Source organism: Monopterus albus, unplaced genomic scaffold (assembly GCF_001952655.1).
Source record: "Monopterus albus unplaced genomic scaffold, M_albus_1.0 scaffold16.1, whole genome shotgun sequence".
Taxonomy (NCBI): Eukaryota; Metazoa; Chordata; class Actinopteri; order Synbranchiformes; family Synbranchidae; genus Monopterus; species Monopterus albus.
In genome coordinates, this window is record NW_018127896.1 from 438,502 (window position 1) to 458,103 (window position 19,602).

The 19,602-nt window shown below is 45.5% G+C and overlaps 2 protein-coding genes across 4 annotated transcripts in view; both read left to right on the forward strand.

Moving 5' to 3' along the window:
• The window catches only part of dusp27 (dual specificity phosphatase 27), an 8,716-nt gene extending 5,127 nt beyond the window's left edge, over positions 1-3,589 (forward strand). Inside the window, exon 6 of the mRNA XM_020591919.1 lies at positions 404-3,589. Coding sequence (XP_020447575.1) covers positions 404-3,162 — 2,759 coding nt within the window. The 3' untranslated portion in view covers positions 3,163-3,589. The remainder of the gene's footprint in view (positions 1-403) is intronic.
• An 841-nt stretch (positions 3,590-4,430) lies between these two features.
• LOC109955720 (zinc finger protein 513-like) lies at positions 4,431-14,057 on the forward strand. 3 transcript variants are annotated; one of them, XM_020592133.1, is made up of 7 exons: positions 4,431-4,607; positions 4,900-5,099; positions 6,864-6,986; positions 7,341-7,475; positions 8,281-8,778; positions 10,599-10,792; positions 12,278-14,057. In XM_020592133.1, the coding sequence occupies exons 2-7, from the start codon at positions 5,060-5,062 to the stop codon at positions 12,884-12,886; spliced, it is 1,599 nt and encodes a 532-aa protein (XP_020447789.1). In that variant the 5' UTR covers positions 4,431-4,607; positions 4,900-5,059; the 3' UTR covers positions 12,887-14,057. The 3 variants fall into 3 exon arrangements, with proteins under 3 accessions (XP_020447789.1, XP_020447790.1, XP_020447791.1); XM_020592134.1 differs by having other exon boundaries at positions 4,933-5,099; XM_020592135.1 differs by having other exon boundaries at positions 4,431-4,543.
• The last annotated feature ends 5,545 nt before the right edge of the window (positions 14,058-19,602 follow it).

Below are 19,602 nucleotides of genomic sequence, written 5' to 3' on the forward strand. Positions count from 1 at the left end.
GGCGCCTAATAAATCATTTGGGCTAATAAAGCATCAAATCACTCACAACTACAAAAATCAAAAATTACAAATAAGACACAATAAAGGGTCATTTTCAACTTCAATCCTTGATATTTAGCATTTAATAAATGGTGTATAACACACTTAAATGTAATTATAAGCAACAGCTGTGGCCACATCTGGAGAGAAGTTTGTTTGAGTGCATGTAGAAGATGAGTAACAGCCAATATACTGTATCAGAATTGTTTACCCTTTAAACCCCAGTGTCCTGTAGCAAGACTTGTCCACTACAGGACAGTTTTTCGGCTGTAAAATGTCCTGAACACCTCGTATCTTGGTCACACTTCTTTAAAAACACAGTTCACGGAGATGGGGTTGTGATGGCTGTGTTGTTTCTTTGCAGGGAAGGTTCTTGTGGTTTCCATGATGGGCGTCAGTCGCTCTGCTGTCCTGGTGGCATCCTACTTGATGATCTTCCAACACATGACCATCATGGAGGCCTTGACGTCCATAAGGAAAAAACGTGCCATCAACCCAAATGAAGGCTTCCTGAAGCAGCTGCGAGAACTCAACGAGACCCTGATGGAGGAGCGTGATGATGACGACGAGACACTCAGCCAGTGCTCTGTTATCGATGCTCGAACTCGTGCTCGCATCTTTGGAGAGGGTGGCGATGATGATGATGAGGACACTGATAAAGAGGAGGAGCAGAGCATGATCGAGGTGAAAGCTCACTCCATCATGATGGAGGAGGAGGAGGATGGTAAGAGTGTAATGAGCAGCATCGCCTCTTCTGCTGGGGCAGCGGCGCTCAGAGGCGGGCTGATCGGAGTGCAGAATGGGCTGGAAAACCAGGGGTCGGTCGGTGTTCAAGAGCAGCTTGAGGTTGGCGGAGAAGACGATGATGATGATGATGGTCTTGACAGCATGATTCGCGAGTGGCAGCACAGAAACAAGAAATACCAAAACGAGGAGTGGTGGGAGGCGCAATTGAATGGCGACAGTGAGGACGGAGAATCTCTTCCTGGAAGCCGGCCAAAGAAAACAAAGGAAGGTACAGATGAAGATGTGGAGAGCGTCAGTAGCAAGGACATACAAGCTATAAAAGAGCAGATGAAGCGTCGCACTAAACGTCCTCCACCCTCAGAGACCATGTCCGCCTCCAGCTGCACGAGTTACTCTGATTTATGGAAACAGCGGCTAAGAGAAATTGAGGAGCAAGCTGCTGCTCGCTACCGCAGGAAAGAGGAGGAGGAAGGCAGCGAGAACACTGCAACAGAGGGAGGAGAGGAAGGACAGAAGAAGATTGAGGATGAAGTGGACAGCATCCTCTCTGACACCAGCTCCATGTACAACTTCTGTCAGAAGAACAAGGAGAAGCTGACGCCTTTGGAGCGTTGGCGCATTAAGAGGATCCAGTTTGGCTGGAACAAGAAAGATCGGGAGGATGGAGAGAAAAGCCTCGTAGGAGACGGAGAGAGAGGTGATGGCGAGGGAGAAGCAAAGGCACCATCCCTCCAAGATGTCAATGTGACGGCGTATCAGTCATGGAAGCTGAGACAGCAGAAGCGTCTTGGGGAAGAGAATACAGACGAGATTTTGGACCTGATTCGAGGTGAGGACTCTGCAACGGTCAAAAGGAGGCAAAGACGTGAGGAGATTCTGGAGCGGTCAAAAAAGACTTTAGAAGAAAGTCAGTCTCTGTGCAACTGGGAGAGTGAGAGCTGCATTAGTGGAAATACGATACCTCTGTCAGCCTTCTGGGCTGGAGCTGGGGTCACAGGCCTGCAGAGTGTCCCCAGTGACGACAACATGTCCATGCTCAGCGGCAGATCGTCTGTCATATCCTCAGCTTCACAAGCTCGCAGTGCAAAATCCACCCAGTCTGCTGTCCCACTGAATCTCACACCACCAGTTCCTCCCATCATCCCAGTTCCAACCATGCAGGGCCCCGGAGGTGAACCACTGGTCAATCTGGCCAGCATCCAAAACTGGATCACCAATGTTGTCTCTGAAACGATCAAACAGAAGCAGAGTGAAATGAGCCTGCCTCCTCCGTCACATGCTGGCTCTGAGGTCAGTTTTGGTGGGGCGTCAGGGGGGATGTCCGGCCGTGGCGTAGACGATGACAAGGCCTCCTTGTTGAGCAGTGCCTCCTCCACCAGCGCTCTGTCCCAGGGTCGGGGCAGGGCCGCATCAGTCTTCTCAGATGGTAGGTCAAGCAGGATCTCAGGTTTCACTGGCCAAGGCTCCGCCCTGGGCTCCAGGAAGAACAAGATCACCACCACTAGCGTCCCCCTCTTCAGCCTTTTCCAGGACGAAGTCAACCTGGACAAACTGGATGCCATGGACAAAGACATCAAGTCTGAAATGAGGGACAAGATCACCACCTATGAAAAGAAAAAGATCCTGGAGGACAACAAGCGCAGCACTCTGTACAAGAAGAAGAAACCGAAGGCGAATGAGGAGGAGGAGGAGGAAAAAAAGAGGAAAGAAGAGGAGTTTCTTGAAGAGACGAAGAAAAAGGAAAAACCTCCAAGGAGCTATGGCCTCTCTGGATGCTTGAGTCTCAACCCGGCACTGGAGAAAGATAAGGACACCAGCATTGATGAATGGCTGAAAAGTGTCAGGCCTCCTCCAAGGAAACCAGAGCAAGGAGCAGAGACCAGCCCGCCAGAGGAGCCGTATGATGACCTCGATGCCTCTGCTTCTGAATTCGACTTCTCAAGCCGCAGGGCCTCCTGTGCTGTTGACGAAGAGGATGAGGAAACGTACAGCTCCAGATACAGATCAAGGTTACATGAGGATCTGTCTAGTGAAGACACTGAATATTCCTGCAATGGGGTCACACAACCTCACAGCTACAGCCGGGCAGGGAGATCTTACGGAGCTTTCGAGGGGAGCAACGAGGGGACGGAGCGCTACAGTGACTTCTCCAAGAGAAGATACGCCCACTGTTCACAATATGACAGCAGGGAGCCAGGAGGGAGGAGAAGCAGGAGGGAGGAGGCTGAGCAGGAGGAGGATAATATTGCTACCTTCATCGCCCAAACCAGGCAGAGGATCAGAGCTCGGGCGGTAGCTGAGGTTGAAGATGATGAGGTGCTCGCGGCCTGGAGGGCGCAGCAGGAAGCCAAGGCACAGAGTCGGAGTGAATCATAGAAACAAACAGAGGATACTGTTGATCTGATGGAGGAAGGTGGTAGAAAATAAGAGTGCACGTTCTCTGCTCCTGCTAGATCAAAGAGAGAGTTGTAGTATTATCTGAGGCTCACTGTGCAAAAGTACCTTATACGTATCTGGAGGAAAGAATAACTTCTGACTTCTGGTACAGTTTGTTTGTTCAAGAAATGCTGCAATAGGCCATTTTTCAATTTGTCATTGTCTGTATCTGGAAAACAAATCACGTTCAGTCCAGCAAAGAAACGCCTTTGTCGTTTTATCATGCACCGACGTTTAATAATGATGAATGTTTAGAGCCTGTTTTATTAGTATTGACTATAAATATACAGTAAGTAGTTCAAGCCTACATTGAGGTTGCGCTTTGGTTGCACCACTGTCGAATGTAAAACAAACCAATGCAAAAGTCCAGAAAAAAATCAAATTCCATTTGTACTTTATTTTGTTATTGCAATAAATGTTTGGATAAATGGTGACCAATGTTTTTTTATTTAATATAATAGCATCCCCTTTAGTTTAATCAAAACTGAGGCTAAAAACACTTAAAACTTTTTTAACAAACAACAAAACAAACACAATCTAAATAAAATTAAATCCATACTGATGACACACTGTATGCATGGTTCGGTTTATGAATAAATCATTGTTATAAAGTATAAGGAGTTTGTGTCATTAAGTGATTTTTCTCCTTTTCCATGCTTTAAAAATATGTTTGAGATAAAAAAAAAACATAATCCAAAAAAATTCAGTTTCACCCTCAGTTCAAATCAAATCTGATTTTTAATATAAATCATCAGATTCAGTAAGTGACAGTAAAGAATAATCTGGGTTCCACCTCATTCACTTCACAGTGTCAACCCATTTACCTTTTACATATTTTTCTTGCCTATAATAATAGGAGCATTTCCTGCCAACTGTCTCTTAATTCTGTTCATTTGTTTTCATTTAATTATTGTAAATGTATATTATAAATGTCTATTTTTGGAAACATGTACAGATGTATGCTGCCTGTAGATGTGTGCTGTAGCTATGCAGGATAATCTGTCGACTGTCTCTATTTCCCATGTTATAGTACCATCTAGTGCCTTTTTGTGTCTGCGGGATTTGTCTCTTTGTGGTCCTTTTTGTGTGCTTGCAGTCACTTTGTTTATTTATTTGTGGGTCTCAGTAGTAGTTCTGTGTGTCTTTGTGCCCAGCAGTCCCGCTCAGTAACGCATCCATGCATATGCCAACAAAAATTGTTACCCCAAAGGAAACTGCGTGCTTCCTCTGTAGGGGGCTCGATAAACGAGGAACTACAACGCCCACAACCCTCTGCTCCTGTCAGTGACGTCACCCGGACCCGGCGTAGCTCGGCATCGGTGTGCGTTTGCTACTAAATGACACTTTTTTAAACGACGGTATAATTATTGTGGACTATATCACAGGTAATTTTATTGACAAGTTGATATCTACTAATGTGGGTTTTGTTAAAGTTTAAACTTGAAACGACAGCTTGCGTTGTTACTGTTTAAGTTAGCTGGCTAGCTACATGGCTAGCAAGATGGTTCCGACTATTTACTGCGAAACAATAACAGAAAGAACCGCGACTTAGATTTAAAGTGGAAGGTGTGTGGTGATGTTTAAAGCCCGCTAGAAATAAGTGTAGTGTATGACTTATTGAACTTAATGAAGTGTTGAGTTTTAAATTCCTTGTACACGCTACGTTTCATTCGGTAGTGATGACACCACCGCTGTTACTCTCCTTTGGAGGAAGAGGAAGGAGGAGATGATGATGACGGTGATGACATGCAGTTAGCTGGCTGCCTGGCTGGCTGACGGACTGCGCGTGAGGTGTCTCCCACAAGCGGAGCAGGATCTGGGACGAAACGAGGCAAAGATGCCGCGGAGAAAACAATCCAACCCGCAGCCAGTGAAACGTGAGTTGACCTGTTTGATTCTGGATCTAACTTGGCACATCTTAAATCACTGTCTGGGTTTGAGGAAGCGACTCTCTTCTACTGCCTGCTCATGTCAAAGCTACTTTAACATAATCTTATGTTAGGACGTGTTTGTAGTGGTTTATACTAAATGCCTGCACAGGACACGGCCATATGAAAAGTTGCCTAACTGGTCTAACATAGTGGCTTTGCAGGTCCCTTCCTCTTTGTCGATCGGAGAGGAAGACACTTGGAGACGTGTTTGTGTGTTATCTTATCCTGAATGTTGTGGTTCACTTGGTCTGCTTCCTTTTCACAAGGCTTCACCTGACCTCCCCTCTGCTCCCTCCTTTCCTTCCTGTCCTCCTCCTTTTCTCTCATTGCTTCCTGTTTCTCTTATTCCCTTCCTCTTAGCATGTGTTCCTTTGCCTCACCTTCATGTCTCTTATGTCTTTAAAGTCCTACTCAGGGAGATTCTTGCATTAATATTGAAATGTTGTCATCATTGTCAATCAATCAACTGTCATCTTTGTTGCAAAGTATGTTAATAATGTCTTTGTTCAGGGTTCATCTTGTCGAGTTACTTTCCCTTAATACCACCTGTTTACATCGGGGACCTGTAGGTTTGCGGCACTGATTTCAGGTTCTTTGGAAAACAGGTTGCTTCCAGTACACCTACACCTCATGTGCTGCCCACGCTGCATTTTACAGGTTTTCCCTTATATGTAACAAGCCTGATGGACAAATGGAGGGGTGTCATTATATACATTTCAAAATAATGTCTGATTACTGAGTACGCAGCTCGTGATCATGTGGTTTGTTTGTGTACTCTGTTTTTCCTTTAGAGTTATATCTTGTTGATATTTTCTGCCTTGCGCACGGTGCTCAGGCTGAAAACCATGGAAATCATCTTTGGGCTCAGTGAAAATGTTAAATGCATTGCTTTCTGTACAATGGAGTGAGTTACTGAAAAGCAAAAATGGATTTAGGCTCAGTCACTGTTGTGTCAAAACAGCAATTTCAGTGTATTCAAATGTCATGTATCATCTGTTTCTCATCTTTATTCAGTCCTCTTCCTTTTCCTGACTCTCAGCCTCATTCCTCCCCCTCCAGCTCTTCCTCCTCTGCACTTATCTCATCCTCACTGGTTTCCTTTGCTTGCCTGCTTCTGTTTTCTCCTCATTTACTTTCCCGCTTCCTCTCCAACTCTTATACTCTTGTCCATCTTCTTCTTTTACTTTTTCTGAGCACAAGTCAAAGTTGTCATTCTGCTTTCTGTCTCATTACAAGCCAGATTTAGTTTGGAGCAGAAACCCACTGTCACACAGGATGTGATTTCTGTGTCAGAATAAAACATTTATTAATCCATCCTAGTTTGAAATGCAAGTTAGTTTTACTTGGTTAGAATATTGCTTGGAAAACATTTGCAGCCCTCATTCTGCTAAAATAAAATAATTTGGCAGGTCAAACATGTTCTGTAATAGTTTGTTTGGTGCCAGTCTGAATAATATGATCCAAAAGGTGTGTTGTTGTTATTATTAGTATCAGTGAGGCAGACACCCAGAGGCACTGGGTCAGACGCTCAGGTAGGAATCTGATTTGTGTTTCAGTTCATATGAAAACCAGGAGCAGACCTGTTGCTCAGTCTCTGACCCGTTGTGGTTTCACTCTCACCCAGCTCACTGTGTTTTAATTTGCTGCTCGTACAAAATGTTTGAACATCTGTTTTAAGAAAGTAATCAAGAGAAATGTCTGTGTGTTCAGTGGAGTCAGAGGATGGGGCGGTGGTGTGTGAGCCGAGCTGCCTGGTGTTGGAGAGCGACTTCTTGCTGAGTGGAGAGCTGGAGTTCGGGGACTCGGAGCTCATGGGGCTGGACAGGGTGGCCGGTCAGTGACACACACACCAGTCTGTACAAATATTAGGTGGACAATATAGTGACTGTTCGTCTAGTTGTTGTCTATACAAGACATTTTGGCAGGTGATTGAAAGTTTGCCTCGTCAGACCATCAAAATAAAAGCTCAGTGTAAAGAGGAAAGTCTTTTATGGACCGGAAATAAAAACTTAAACTGTAAAGTGCTTTGCCAAAGAAGACTAAGCACCACACATTTGATGGAGCTTGTTAATATAGTTCATTCATGAAATTAACACAAATTAAGTTTAGATTTCACAGATTTTAAATAGCATGATAGGCTGGTGTCTCCTGTCTAAGAATCAGCTAAGCACCTGTGTTGTCCTCCAGGTGTGACGGTCTTCTCTCTGAGCGTTGAGGACGACCCTTCAGCACCAGCAGACTCCACCTTCCCAGCATTCCTCTCCTGTAAAGGGTGTGGGCAGCTTCTGGGGGATGCGCCTCTGGGGACGAGCTTAGATCTCAGTAAGAGTCGGAACGTTTTACATTTTTCTTCTTCAGCAATAGTAGAAGAGAAACCACCTCATCCTCCAGATTTAAGATGGGTGCATCATTGTGCTCTGTCCTGCACAGATGGCTGACTGTCTCCATCTCTTCACCTTTGATATGCTTATATTCATAAAGCTGCTTTAGATTTTATTTTAGATTTTAACTTCCTCACATCTTTGCAGACATTTTTTTTTTTTTTTACAGAGCTCTTCCAGTAATTATCCTAGTTCACAGGAGCTGCTGTGTTCACACAGAGATGGGAAAGAAAGTCATCATGTTTTGTGCTCCAGTTACTTGGAATAGTGTGCAGAGGTTAATTAATCTTTGTATCATAGACTGAATTACAGGCTGCTGTAGCTTTGAAAACCCACTGTGTGTTCATGTCGTCTGTTTCGTGTCTGAATCTGTTGCTGCTGCCTGGTCTCCCTTGCAAAAACGGTTGCAAACCTCAGTGGGCCTTTTTACCTGGTTAAAGAAGCTAAATGTGATGAGCGTTAAACAGGCAGCTTCCACCTCCTACTGCTCACTAGTAGTAGTAACAAACAACTGTCAGATCATTCTGTGCCTTTAAGTTGTGTGATGTTTTACACTGAGCGAAATATTCAAAGTCAAAAGTTTGCCACATTTCAGCCCGATGTGTTTGGTTCATAAATGTGGGATCTCCACTGAGATTTCAACGTGTCTTGGTTTGACTTTGAACCAGAGTCATTGTGATTTGTTGCCTCTGACTTCTTTTATTCTAATAGTGTGATTAAAGTTGTTTTCCTCCTCTGTGTCCCAGGCCTGGACCTGGGGACTGAGCTTTACTGTCTGACCTGTGAGGAAGGCCTCCAGCATGCAGCCTCCGTCGATTCCTCTCAGGTAGAGGGCTCACACCCGTCTGACAGATCCATTAGCGGCGGCTCCAGCAGGAAGAGAAGTGTGGGTAAGACGAGTGCAGCTGGTGACATCCCTCATAAACTCTACTCCTGCTCTCTGTGCGCCTTCACCTCACGCTACTCCAACCACTTGAAACGCCACATGAGGATCCATGACGGCCAGAAGCCGTACCGCTGTCCCGCCTGCCCATACGCCTCGGCCCAGCTCGTCAACCTGCAGCGCCACGCCCGCACACACACCGGGGAGAAGCCGTACCGCTGCCCCCAGTGCAGCTACGCCTGCAGCTCCCTGGGAAACCTGCGGAGACACCAGCGCATGCACACACAGGAGAGACCTCAGAGGAGGGAGAAGGAGAAGAGACGGCGCGACGGAAAAAAAACAAACAGTGAAAGTGAAGAAGGTAACACACCTTACAAACGTTCATCTACACAGTCAGTTCAAGAGTTAATACATGACACACAGTTCTAGGGCTGGAACCAACAATTAGTTTCTTGTTTGATTAATCTGACTCTTAGTTTTTGATTGGTATATGAAAAAATAAACTTTGCAGAATCTGAGGTGACGTCTTCAGATGTTTTGTCTGAAGTCAAACTCGATGTGTGCAATGACTGTGGTCTATGAACTGATAATGTGTAGAATGTTTTGCTTGAAAAAAAGGCAGAGACAGGAAAATGTTTCTGTTGATCAACTAGTGGATTAATCAGCTGATCGCTTCAGCTCTCTGACTTTAGCCTAGGGCAACCTGAGCAGGGCAGCTCCGCTGTTTCTGCACCAAACTGACACATTAGGCTCCTGGGTGGGTCAGTTTTTAACAGCTGTGAACCCAAATAGATTTGTTCTCAAGCAAGTAGTTAATCAATTTATCTGATAAAACAAGAATCTGCTGCATTTCTGTTTCATATCAATGTGAAGTTTGAACACTGGGTCGGACAAAACGACATCTGAAGACCCTGTTAACTCTGTCTTATCGATCACACAATTCACTGAAAAGTAATCAGTAACAAACATACACTGTAACTGTCGGTTGCACCAGTGTTGAATCAAACCTCTGTGGTTTGTTGGAAGATGCAGTGACCTCTGTCACATCCACAGAACAGCTATGAGGTCTTGGCTGTACATCTGGGCAAATGGTTATATTTGTTCATCCTTAAGTGAATAAATGTGATGTAGCTGAGTCAGAGTGACATCAGTTGGTCTAGTATTCAGTCATGTGGTTTTGGCTTTAACACTGAAATAGTAGGTGGGGGGGACACCCAGCTGTTTGCATCCATTTTCAGTTTGCATTAAAGGAAGCCTGGGTGAAAATGCCAGAGATAAGAAAGAGAAAATGTGGAAAAGTTGTGATATTGATTAAAAACAAAAGACAAATAGCAGTGGAAACAGACCTGGTGCATAAATCATGATGTAGATGAAGCATGTGACCTGAACTGGGGGGAGTAAAACCTCAGATGTGTGTGGAACCACAAGGATGCTGCTCCTTAAGTGAATACATGAGACAAACAGTGAAAGATAATGTAGAAAACATGACGTGGAGTTTGTGCCCGAGGTTTGACTGGAGCACTTGGTGTTGTGTACTCGCTCTGAACACGCTGGGTCCTCCTGAGCTCAGTGCTTGGGTCAGAAGTACCACACACCCAAAGTAAAATTCACTGAGCATATGAGGGTTTTGGAAGAGATTGAGATGATGATGAGATTCCTGAGGGCAGGGAAAATAGAAAATAGAAAATAGAAAATATGGTCTGCCTAGAAGAAACCAGATTCTTAAAGTCTAACGGGAAAACCTTAATTTAAGAAGCACTGAGCAGAAAAGAGGAAGCGACACATTGAAACTGAAAGAGTTTAAAATGAGGAACATAAATTTTCTGGTGGCTACTGACCTGAAACTAACCTGCACTCAACTGCATCAGTTTGAGACGAAAGTGTGAACATTAACTCGTCCAGTACAGAGTGAAACACTAGATTCACCAACGAGACGTCAGAGGAAATGAGACCCAGAAGGGACTTGTTCACATTTTAAAGATGGAAGAAGTAAAGGAGTAAGTTTAGGGTGGAAGAGATGTTTCTCGTCAGGAAAACCTGCAGAGAGTCACTTGCAGGGTTTTCTTAGAGGTTTTAATGGTTCAATGAAAGAACACAGAGCACGCTGGAAGTAAAATCAGACTGGTTTGATGTTAAGCCAGCACCTGTTAATGCGTCACTCTGTCTGTCGTGTCCATGCAGTGGTGTCAGACTTGACCCTGCGGGTGTCCCAGGACTCGGGCTACCTCCAGACGGTGGGGGGTCTGGGCTCTCCCTCTGCACCGCTCCCAGTCCTCCTGTTCCCCCTGTGCTGCCGGCTGTGTGGCCTGACCCTGGAAGAGGCCGACCTGGAGGGGGACAAGGCCGAGGGGGAGGGGGAGGGCGATGGGGGACAGGTACGTGTGCTATTGCTCAGGTGTGTGGGTCACAGGCTCAGTGTATTTAGTTTTTATTGTTGTGATGAGGCTTTACTTCCTCATCTGAATGTGAAAATGTACTGTAGGTTGTGAAATGTTGTTTGTTCTCATGGCAACAACAAACAGTAAAACTCTGTCCACCACGTACTTCCTCATCCACATAACGTACCCTCCAAAGTCGGTGTGACTGATTCAGTCTGTTGCTGTGTTACAGTGCATATTATTCACAGTCATTTGTTAAATGTCGGGGTTAATTTCATGTTGCTTAAACAAAACCTGCTCTGTCAAACACTCACACGTTCTCATTTTATGCTCTTCTCTTTCTGAGAAAGTTTCTTTATGTTTAGGTATCTTTCCTGGAATATGTACAGAGATTGTGTGTGTGTGTGTGTGTGTGTGTGTGTGTGTGTGTGTGTGTGTGTGTGTGTATATATCCTCAGCCGTCTGGGTTGTGGTATGTGTTAAGCGCTGTTAGTTGGCAGCTGGAGATTCATCGAAATGGTTCACGTCTCATCTGAGAAGCTCCATTAGTTCTGCGGCTGTACTATTTACAATTGCCCATGCACACTGAGAGCCACTGTACCTGAATCAGACTCCTTGTGTGGCCAACACACCTGGCCAGTAAGGCTGGTTCTGATCCACTTCCGGTGCAGTCCTGACACCCATCCCCAGGCATCTTAACAGCCATTCACACCTTGGCTCATGTGAGTCTAAAGACACACCTGAAAACAACAACCTAAAGGTGTTAACGACTCCACTGAGATTAAAAACCCAGGGCTCCCCATCACATCTCCAGTGAGAAGTGGAAACATCTCAAAGAGCCTCGAGCAAGCTGCTTCCTGTAGCACTCTGTGCATCGGCCCTGGGTCGTGTCTGCACACTTTGGTTCCCCAAATTCGATCAGAGCATCGGATCAGTCCATCAGAAGACTGAGAGGCAGGAAATCCCAGTGAGCCAAGCTGCTTGTAAAGCTAATGGCTCTGAGTGCACAGTGATGAAGGGCCCTGCATAAATAAATAGGCAATAAACCAAAGTAAACATACTGATAAGTCAGAGTTCTTACAGCTACTCCAGAACAACAGTCCTGTTTGCATTATTTTAGCAGTAGTAGAGCTGGTTTCATGGTGGTTCCCAACCTAGGGGTTGGGTCCCTCCAGAAGGTCACCAGATAAACTTTGGAACTGACAAGGACACACAACTACACGCCCTTGTCGTAGAGGCTCACAAGCCCAGAGGTTTCATCTTTATTGTGTTGTACTTTTGTAAAAAAGTACCTACAGCTGTCAGATAAATGTGATGCAATAAAGAAGTAATATTGGTCTTTGAATTGCAGTGAGGTGTAGTACTATAAAGTAGCACAGTGGAAATGTTCAAGTGAAATAAAGTATGTCAAAGTTGTACTTGAGTACAGAGTGAATGTCCTCACAGGAGAGTCGTCCTCTGACCAAGTCCTTTTGTCCTCAGGTGTGTCGCCGCTGTTCGTTGGACCTGCTCTCTAAAGACGGGCGGGGGCCCCCCTGCAGCCCGGCTATGTCTCGGGGATCCCGCCGGGGCCAGCGAGGCACTAAGCTGTACCGCTGCCCTCACTGCCCTTTCCTGTCCCACTACCCCAACCACCTGGCCCGCCACGCCCACACCCACTCCGAGGAGAAACCCCACCGCTGCACGCACTGCCCCTACACCTCCTCTCACCTCGACAACCTCAAACGCCACCTGCGCGTGCACACGGGCGAGAAGCCTTACCAGTGCCTGTCATGCAGCTACGCTTGTGGGAACCTGGCCAACCTGCGGCGACATGAGCGCATCCATTCGGGCGCCAAGCCGTTCCACTGCGGCGTCTGTGGCTATTCCTGCAACCAGAGCATGAACTTGAAGAGGCACATGCTGCGGCACACGGGCGAGAAGCCTTACGCCTGCGCCGAGTGCAGCTACACCACAGGCCACTGGGACAACTATAAACGCCACCAGAGGAAGCATGGACACAACACGGACAGCTGGGACAAACACACACCCATCAACGGGCTGAGCTGGGGCAAAGACACTCAGCAGAGTCCAAGTCAGGAGCACAGCTAGAGGGCGTGTGTGAGGGTGAGAGAGAGGCGTGTATCAGGGCTAGCTCAGCACACGGAGGAGGGAAACACTAAGAGAGTTTCTCAGAAGCCCAACGAGGAGTTAGACAGCTGATTGGCTTTGGTTTTACTGACACAACTAGTAACCAGAGTATTACAGAAGTAATCAGCACATCAAATCATTGGATCATTAGATCCCAAACTAGAGGGCAGGGCCTCTAAGTGATTGCACGGTAAAATCTGAAGGGCTTTGAGATGAGAAGCAGCAAAGGAAGGGTTTAAAATAATCTTCTGAGACATTGCTTCATTGAAAGATGAAGTTTCACTTATTCAGTTCATGATCATTTCCCCGAGTTCAAGGTGACAAAGTTCAGTATATTGTTTTGTCTTCAGGTTTTAGATTTTCACTTTACAGTGATACAAAACAGAACATATGCAACTTCTCACATTCAAGAAGCTGCAGTTTTTTAGTCCATCTTCGATCTGGTTGGCTTCATCAGCTGTAACAGAATTGCAAATAGGAAGCCACAGCAGGAACTTTTAGGTCCAGAGTTTTAAGAATACTGCCCAGTATTTGACCAGTTGGGATCATTTAGAGCTGCAGGTCTCACCCTGGTAGTTCTTGGAGGGCCTGCCTCGATGAGGGACGTTCTGGGGGGTAGGACTAGGGCACAGAAACTAATCCAGACCCTGATTCCTCTGGGGCAAACACAGGTTCCTGCTTCCTGGGGAAAGTTCCTTTAGGTTCCATAGTTGTTGGGTGTGTTTGATCAGAAATCCAGCTGAAGTGCCTGTCTGTCACTATGGACTAGTGGAAGCAGCAGCTGTCCACCTGTTTCGCAGTGACCACAGATCCCAGGTGTTGCTACCCCTTGCAGATGCATGTAATGCCTACAGGGCTCGTACACTGCAGGGTCACACAGCTCCGTCCTGTTACAGTGGTGGTGAGGCAGGGCCCCAGTCCATGTGTTGTGAGCTGCCCTGATACATGCACAGCTTTGTGTGTGTGTGTGTGTGTGTGTGTGTTGTGTATACACTGGTGAACCTCCAGCTCAGCTCAGAGCTAAACTCAGGTGCCTTTGACAGACTGAACAGACTGTAATGCTGCACTGACTTATAAATGGGCATTAAAGTGTGTGTGAGCACGCGCTCCGTGCTCACACACAGTCAAACCACTGAGTGTGGTCAGGTTTCTCTGGGGTTGTACGCCTCATGGAGCTGAACCCGATGAAATGTTTAGTTTTACAGCTGCTGCAGGTCGACTGACACAAGGGACAGGTTTCCTCTGACGGCAACAGGACTGATGATGAATTAAAGCAAAGTTCAGCCTGGTTCTTGGGCTGCTGCAGGTTTAAAGGGGGAAATAGGACGGAGTTAAATTTGGGGAAAAGTGTTTCAAAACTGCAATAAAAGGAAAGTTTAGACATTTTTATAATAAAAGATTTCTTATCACACAACTGTGAAATGCACAGTGAGCCGCTACCTCATTAATAAAAACTAGAGGATTAGGGACACTATTATGAGGAGACATATCAAGATGAGGTTCAGCTTCAGGAGTCAAGTCATAATGTTACACAACCTTTAAAATGATTTTCTTTTGCTGTAAAGCCACTGACGTGTCACACAGCTTCACTCACAGACACCATATCATTATTATCTCCACTTTAACACATGTTCTGTTATATTTGGCCTTAGTACATTAAAACTTTATAGGAATTCTTCACTTGAGCATAAAAGTTTCTCAAAACACATTACAACTTTTTTCTCTTAAACTTTATTCTTGTGAAACATTTTTCCTTTTAAAACTGACTACTCATAAAATTAACTTTCCTTTTTTATCTTAATATTGACTTTTTCTCTTGAAATTACAACTGTTCCTGTAACGAATCTTATTTTTCAGGGTTAAAGGTTTATTTACACTATCTGAGAAGATTTTCTTAACAGTGGCCCTAATACCACATCCTCTACACACTTGAACAGTTTAAAAGAATTTAAATGTCACCCACTCCTTGCTGAGCTGAGCCACAGAGCTAAACAGAGGCTGATGCCATCACATGGGAGGATCTGTCACTGTTTGTTTTGGCCCAAATGAACCAGAATCTTTAAATCTTTATCATGAAATGTTTTGGCAGTCCAGATGTAGGTGATTTGTCTTAGAGTTCAGAAGATATTTGCAGCTTATGTTGCTTGTTTTCAGACCAGACTCTGTGAAATCAGCCTGTTTGACACTTCAGGGAGTAAATGTAAGAATTTAGCCATGAAACGACTGATTTTATTAAATCATTTTCCTTCACACTGAGAAACTTGAGATCCACTCTATTTTTATAATTCTGCAGTAAACACGGCACAGGCTCAGCTGTTCACCTCGTGTCTTGTTTTGGCAGAGCCCTGTCATTTATTTCCGGTGAAGCTCTGGGGTAGCGTTGACGTCTCCGTCTCATGTTTGATAGGCTGTCGAGTCGGGTCCAGGCTCACAGGGCAGCTCTGGCCAACTGTGTCTAAACGTTTGGATATTTAAAATCCAGATTGTTGCCAGACTTTTATAAGGGCTGTATGGAAGAAGCAGTGGGCACTTTTATAGAACGTTACAGCAAAAGTTATGAAAGAGAAAGAGATCACACCTGTGGATGTTGTCATCAAGTTGTGTTTATATACTCTAGTTGTGTAATTTTACCTTTTTTTTAATTAGACAAGTGAGCAACACAGGGCGGACTGTTCCTTTAAGCATCATATTTTTGTGCTGATCCAGCTTTTATTGGTCTAACAAGGAGAATTTTCTAAGCTCTTCATGGAGCAGTTCATCAGACACTTAACAATTAGGACACATTTTACTGGACTGTCCAACAGAAACGACCCACAGCAGCAGTACCAGAACAACTGCCTGTTTTGCTCCTAAGCTACTTTCTCCATTGATCATTCCATCTATCAGATGTCAGAAAATGCTGAAGGAAGTGTTCTGTTCTTCTGACGTGTCATTTAAAAACCAGGGTTTACAGTCACACAAGGCAAAGAGCTGCTCTGATTTTCAGTTAATGGTTGTGATGTTCCATATGTGGGGAAAGTCGCACAAACATCGATTGGGAAATAAAACTGACAAAACGATTCCAACAGAGCTTTCAGCTGCCTTCCATGGTCTTCATCAGTGCTCAGTTTGATCAGGTGACCTGGAGGTGACATGTTGACCCACGAGCTCAGCTGTAAGAGCTGCTCCTTGACCCACTGATGAAGATCATGGGTGAAAGCTACAGAGTGAACTTGAGTTACTGTGTTGGAGGCAGATTCTTTGAAATCCCTGTTTTGCAGTCTGCGTATTTTAAATTCTGCAGTTTGATGTTTCAACCTTTTGTTCCTTTTGTTCACATGGGAGTTTCTAGAAACCCTCCAGTGAGCTTGAAAGAACACTTCAAGGATCTTGATGTTAAATTATGTTAAAAATGGCAAAACCTGGACCTGGTTAAGGTGACACACGTGTGGACCTTCATGGCTGCCTGCATCCCAGAGCCCTGATGTGATCATGACTGAGCCAGCGCTGCCCCCTCTCTCTGTTCAGTGCCTTCATATCTGTAATAAAACCAGTCTGGTGGAAGCCACTTCCTCTTTCATGCTCTCTGTTTAGGAAACACCTGCACCACACGCCCAGAGATGGAGGACGCTGAGGGGCTCATGGTGCTCCCTGGCTGGTCACCTCATGAAGAGCCCACAGAGATGTCCCCCACCTCTGAGATTACGAGTGAAGTGAAGCTAGGACGCGACGCAGGCACTCACAGATGTGTGGGTGTGATGGGGCGAGCTCAGTCTGCTGTGACTGAGCTTCAGTTCTTCATGCCTGTATGTAAAGCAGGTGGGGTCCCTGTGTGTGTGTATGTGTGTATGTGTGTGTGCTGGGGACTTTATCTCAGAAGCAGCTGAAGGCAGCGACACAACACCTGAACCCATGGGCCTGGTGAGTACAACTGGTCGTTATTTGTCTGAAAGTGAATCTGTTTTTCAGTTAGTGAGAAATCTGTCTGTGAAATGTAAAGTCTTTATATCAGGCTTTTAACCGGTGGTTTTATTACTGGCTAATGCGTTGTTTACTGATGCTGCGTAGCTCAATGTGGGATGAGCTGTGAAAGGGCAACAAATGAACAGTCTCTAGTTAAAACAAACAGATGTGAAGCTTTGTTACTAAAATTCACTGACTGACTTTTGAGTTTAACACTTGGAAACAACCATTAGCTGCTGGACTGTGTTTTTAAAAAAGGGAACTTCACACCCCATCAAGTCGTCCACAGTTTGATAGCATACCCAGGGGGGGCCTCTGTCCAAAATGCTTCTCCACATTGATGGAAAATGTGACAGAAGCCATGGCTCACCCCATAACCTCAGTTATGTGTGTTCTTTAGTGATGCAGTATAATTTCAAACAACCTAATTTAGCATCTTGAAATTCTTTTGTTCCTAAACCCAAACACATTCAGTTTACTGTCACAAAGAGACAAAGAAATGCATCGATCCTCCTGTCTGAGAAGCTGGAACCAGCAAATATTTGGCTTTTTTGCTTCACAATAACAAACTATTGCTTGCATATGAAAATAGTTAATTTTTCTGATTGGATCAAACTTGGTTGTGTCAAACTTTGACAAAAACTAAAACCGTGTCCACTGATCAGTCTGGGACTCCCACACTGTGAATGTTGCTGATCCTCTGACTTGTCCTGCAGCTCCCTCAGCAGTTTGTCGACTGCTTTGGTTTGTGACCATATACCTGCAGAACTGATGACGGTCTCGTGGAGTGAAGTTTGTATGTAGTGCTAATTAGACACAAAGTAAGATGACCAACGTGTAACATCAGCGTGGTGGCATTTAGTCTCCCAGCTGCCAGCCTGGCTGCAGACTCCACGTTCCTGTGCCGCCTTTAAAGGCACAGATTTGTTTATGAGGCCACAGGTGGGTGTGGTTTTATCTGCAGTCTGTCAGTGACTTATCAACATGACTTCCTGCTCAAACTGAAAAGCATCTGCTGCAGCTCAGCAGACGCCTCAGTTCAAAAGTTGCAGCCATTGCTTTTCGTACAGCGACTTGGTTTGCACACGGTGGTAGTGTTAATAAAGAGACATATCGCTGTGCCGTGCAGCAGTAGGAAGCAGAGGCACCGTGTAGTCTGACAGTCTGCCGGCAGATGACGCTGTTCATGCTTCTCATTTTGTGGCTTCCCACTTTGGCCACTCTGGTGTTTGTAGTGGTTGAACACAGCTGCTGAGTTCTGGCACGACTCCCGCTAGATATCACCAGTGATAAACGAGACGGAGGCAAAGTCCTGGATGTTTCAGGAGCAGCTTTCACAATCTGGTGTGATGAATCCACAGGCCACTAAACTGAATGACCACTGACACCAGCCCTGTTTAATGTTGGGGCTCCAGTGTGTCAGGTTCTGTAGAACTGTCTCATGTCTTTGGGCATTGTTTTAATGACAGGTCGAGCTTTTTGTCCTGTTTGAAGCAGTATGTCTAGACATGGAGCAGGACCCAGCCCAAAACGTGAACACAGCTGGATGCAGGCCTGGCCGTTTCCTTGAACAGTCAAGGTGTGGCCTCCTGTATCATATCTGACCAGACGTCTGACTACACACTGACCACATTTTGTCTGTCATTGTTGCAGAAACATTCCCATCCCAAGTTGTTCCCAGGCGACATCGTGGAGTATCCCAGGAACAAGTACTTCTCCCACTTCGGGGTGTACTACGGAGAGAGGGACGGCGTCCCCTATGTGGCTCACCTGACCTGTCGAGGTCTGCTGCCTCATTCAGTTTCCTACCCTGCTCAAAAGGCAACTTGTCACCTCCGACACCTCAGAGTTTTAGTTTTCTAGAATTGTTTTCTAGAACAGAGAAATGCATCAGAAAACAAGAAAACCACGGGCAGGCTGCTGCTGCAGCGTTACAGTCAGGGAAGATCCAACTTCAGTAAACATCTGCATAGGTTCAGAGTTTACTGATGTGGCAGTGGCAGATGGTTTCATGTAACTCGATAGAGCCAGACTTTGGGCCTCACCAGCCAAGAACAATGACGCCATCAGGAGTGTTTTGCAAATAAAATGAAAATGTTGCAGTTTTAATTCAGTAAAACAAAGAGATTCAAGCCTCCAGGAGGAAACGTGCCTTTTCCAAAGGGAGATACTGTGAGCTGCTGCAAAGCGGATCCTGTGTAGTTCTAGGTTTCATCGTTTTTTTATTGCAGCTTGGTTTGGGGTTTTCTTGATTTTCCTGCAGTGACCTGCCCTCGTCCTCGTCCTGACAAAGTGCTTAAAACTAGTTCATTTGTGTGTGAACCGAGGTGAAATGTTGCCACAACACTGTCAGACTTAACACACTCAGAGTTTGAGGATGTTGATCACACACATCAAACTTCACACTGTCCATAAAACACTTTTCATGTGTGTTTGTCAGATTCAGATGCGAAGCTCCTGATGTTCGGCCGCGCTCTGAGGTCAGAGGTCAAGCTGGATCCACTGGAGCTGCTGGGGAAGAAATACAAGGTAACACACACACAGAGTGATGACAGGCTGCAGCGGGAACAGTCAGGACAAACAGGTGGTGGCTGTGTTGGCAGGTCAGCAACATGCTGGATGACTCGTTCTCGGCCCGGGACTTCCACAGCGTGGTGAAGCCGGCTATTGACGACATGCTGGGCCGCGAGGTCACGTTCGACATACTGTTTCACAACAGCGAGCATCAGGCGACG

Coding starts and splice junctions, on each gene's coding strand:
- LOC109955720 (XM_020592133.1), top strand. CDS start 5,060: ATGCCGCGGAGAAAACAATCCAACCCGCAGCCAGTGAAAC. Junction 6,987..7,340: donor GGGGCTGGACAGGGTGGCCG/GTCAGTGACACA, acceptor GTTGTCCTCCAG/GTGTGACGGTCTTCTCTCTG. Junction 7,476..8,280: donor GGGGACGAGCTTAGATCTCA/GTAAGAGTCGGA, acceptor TCTGTGTCCCAG/GCCTGGACCTGGGGACTGAG.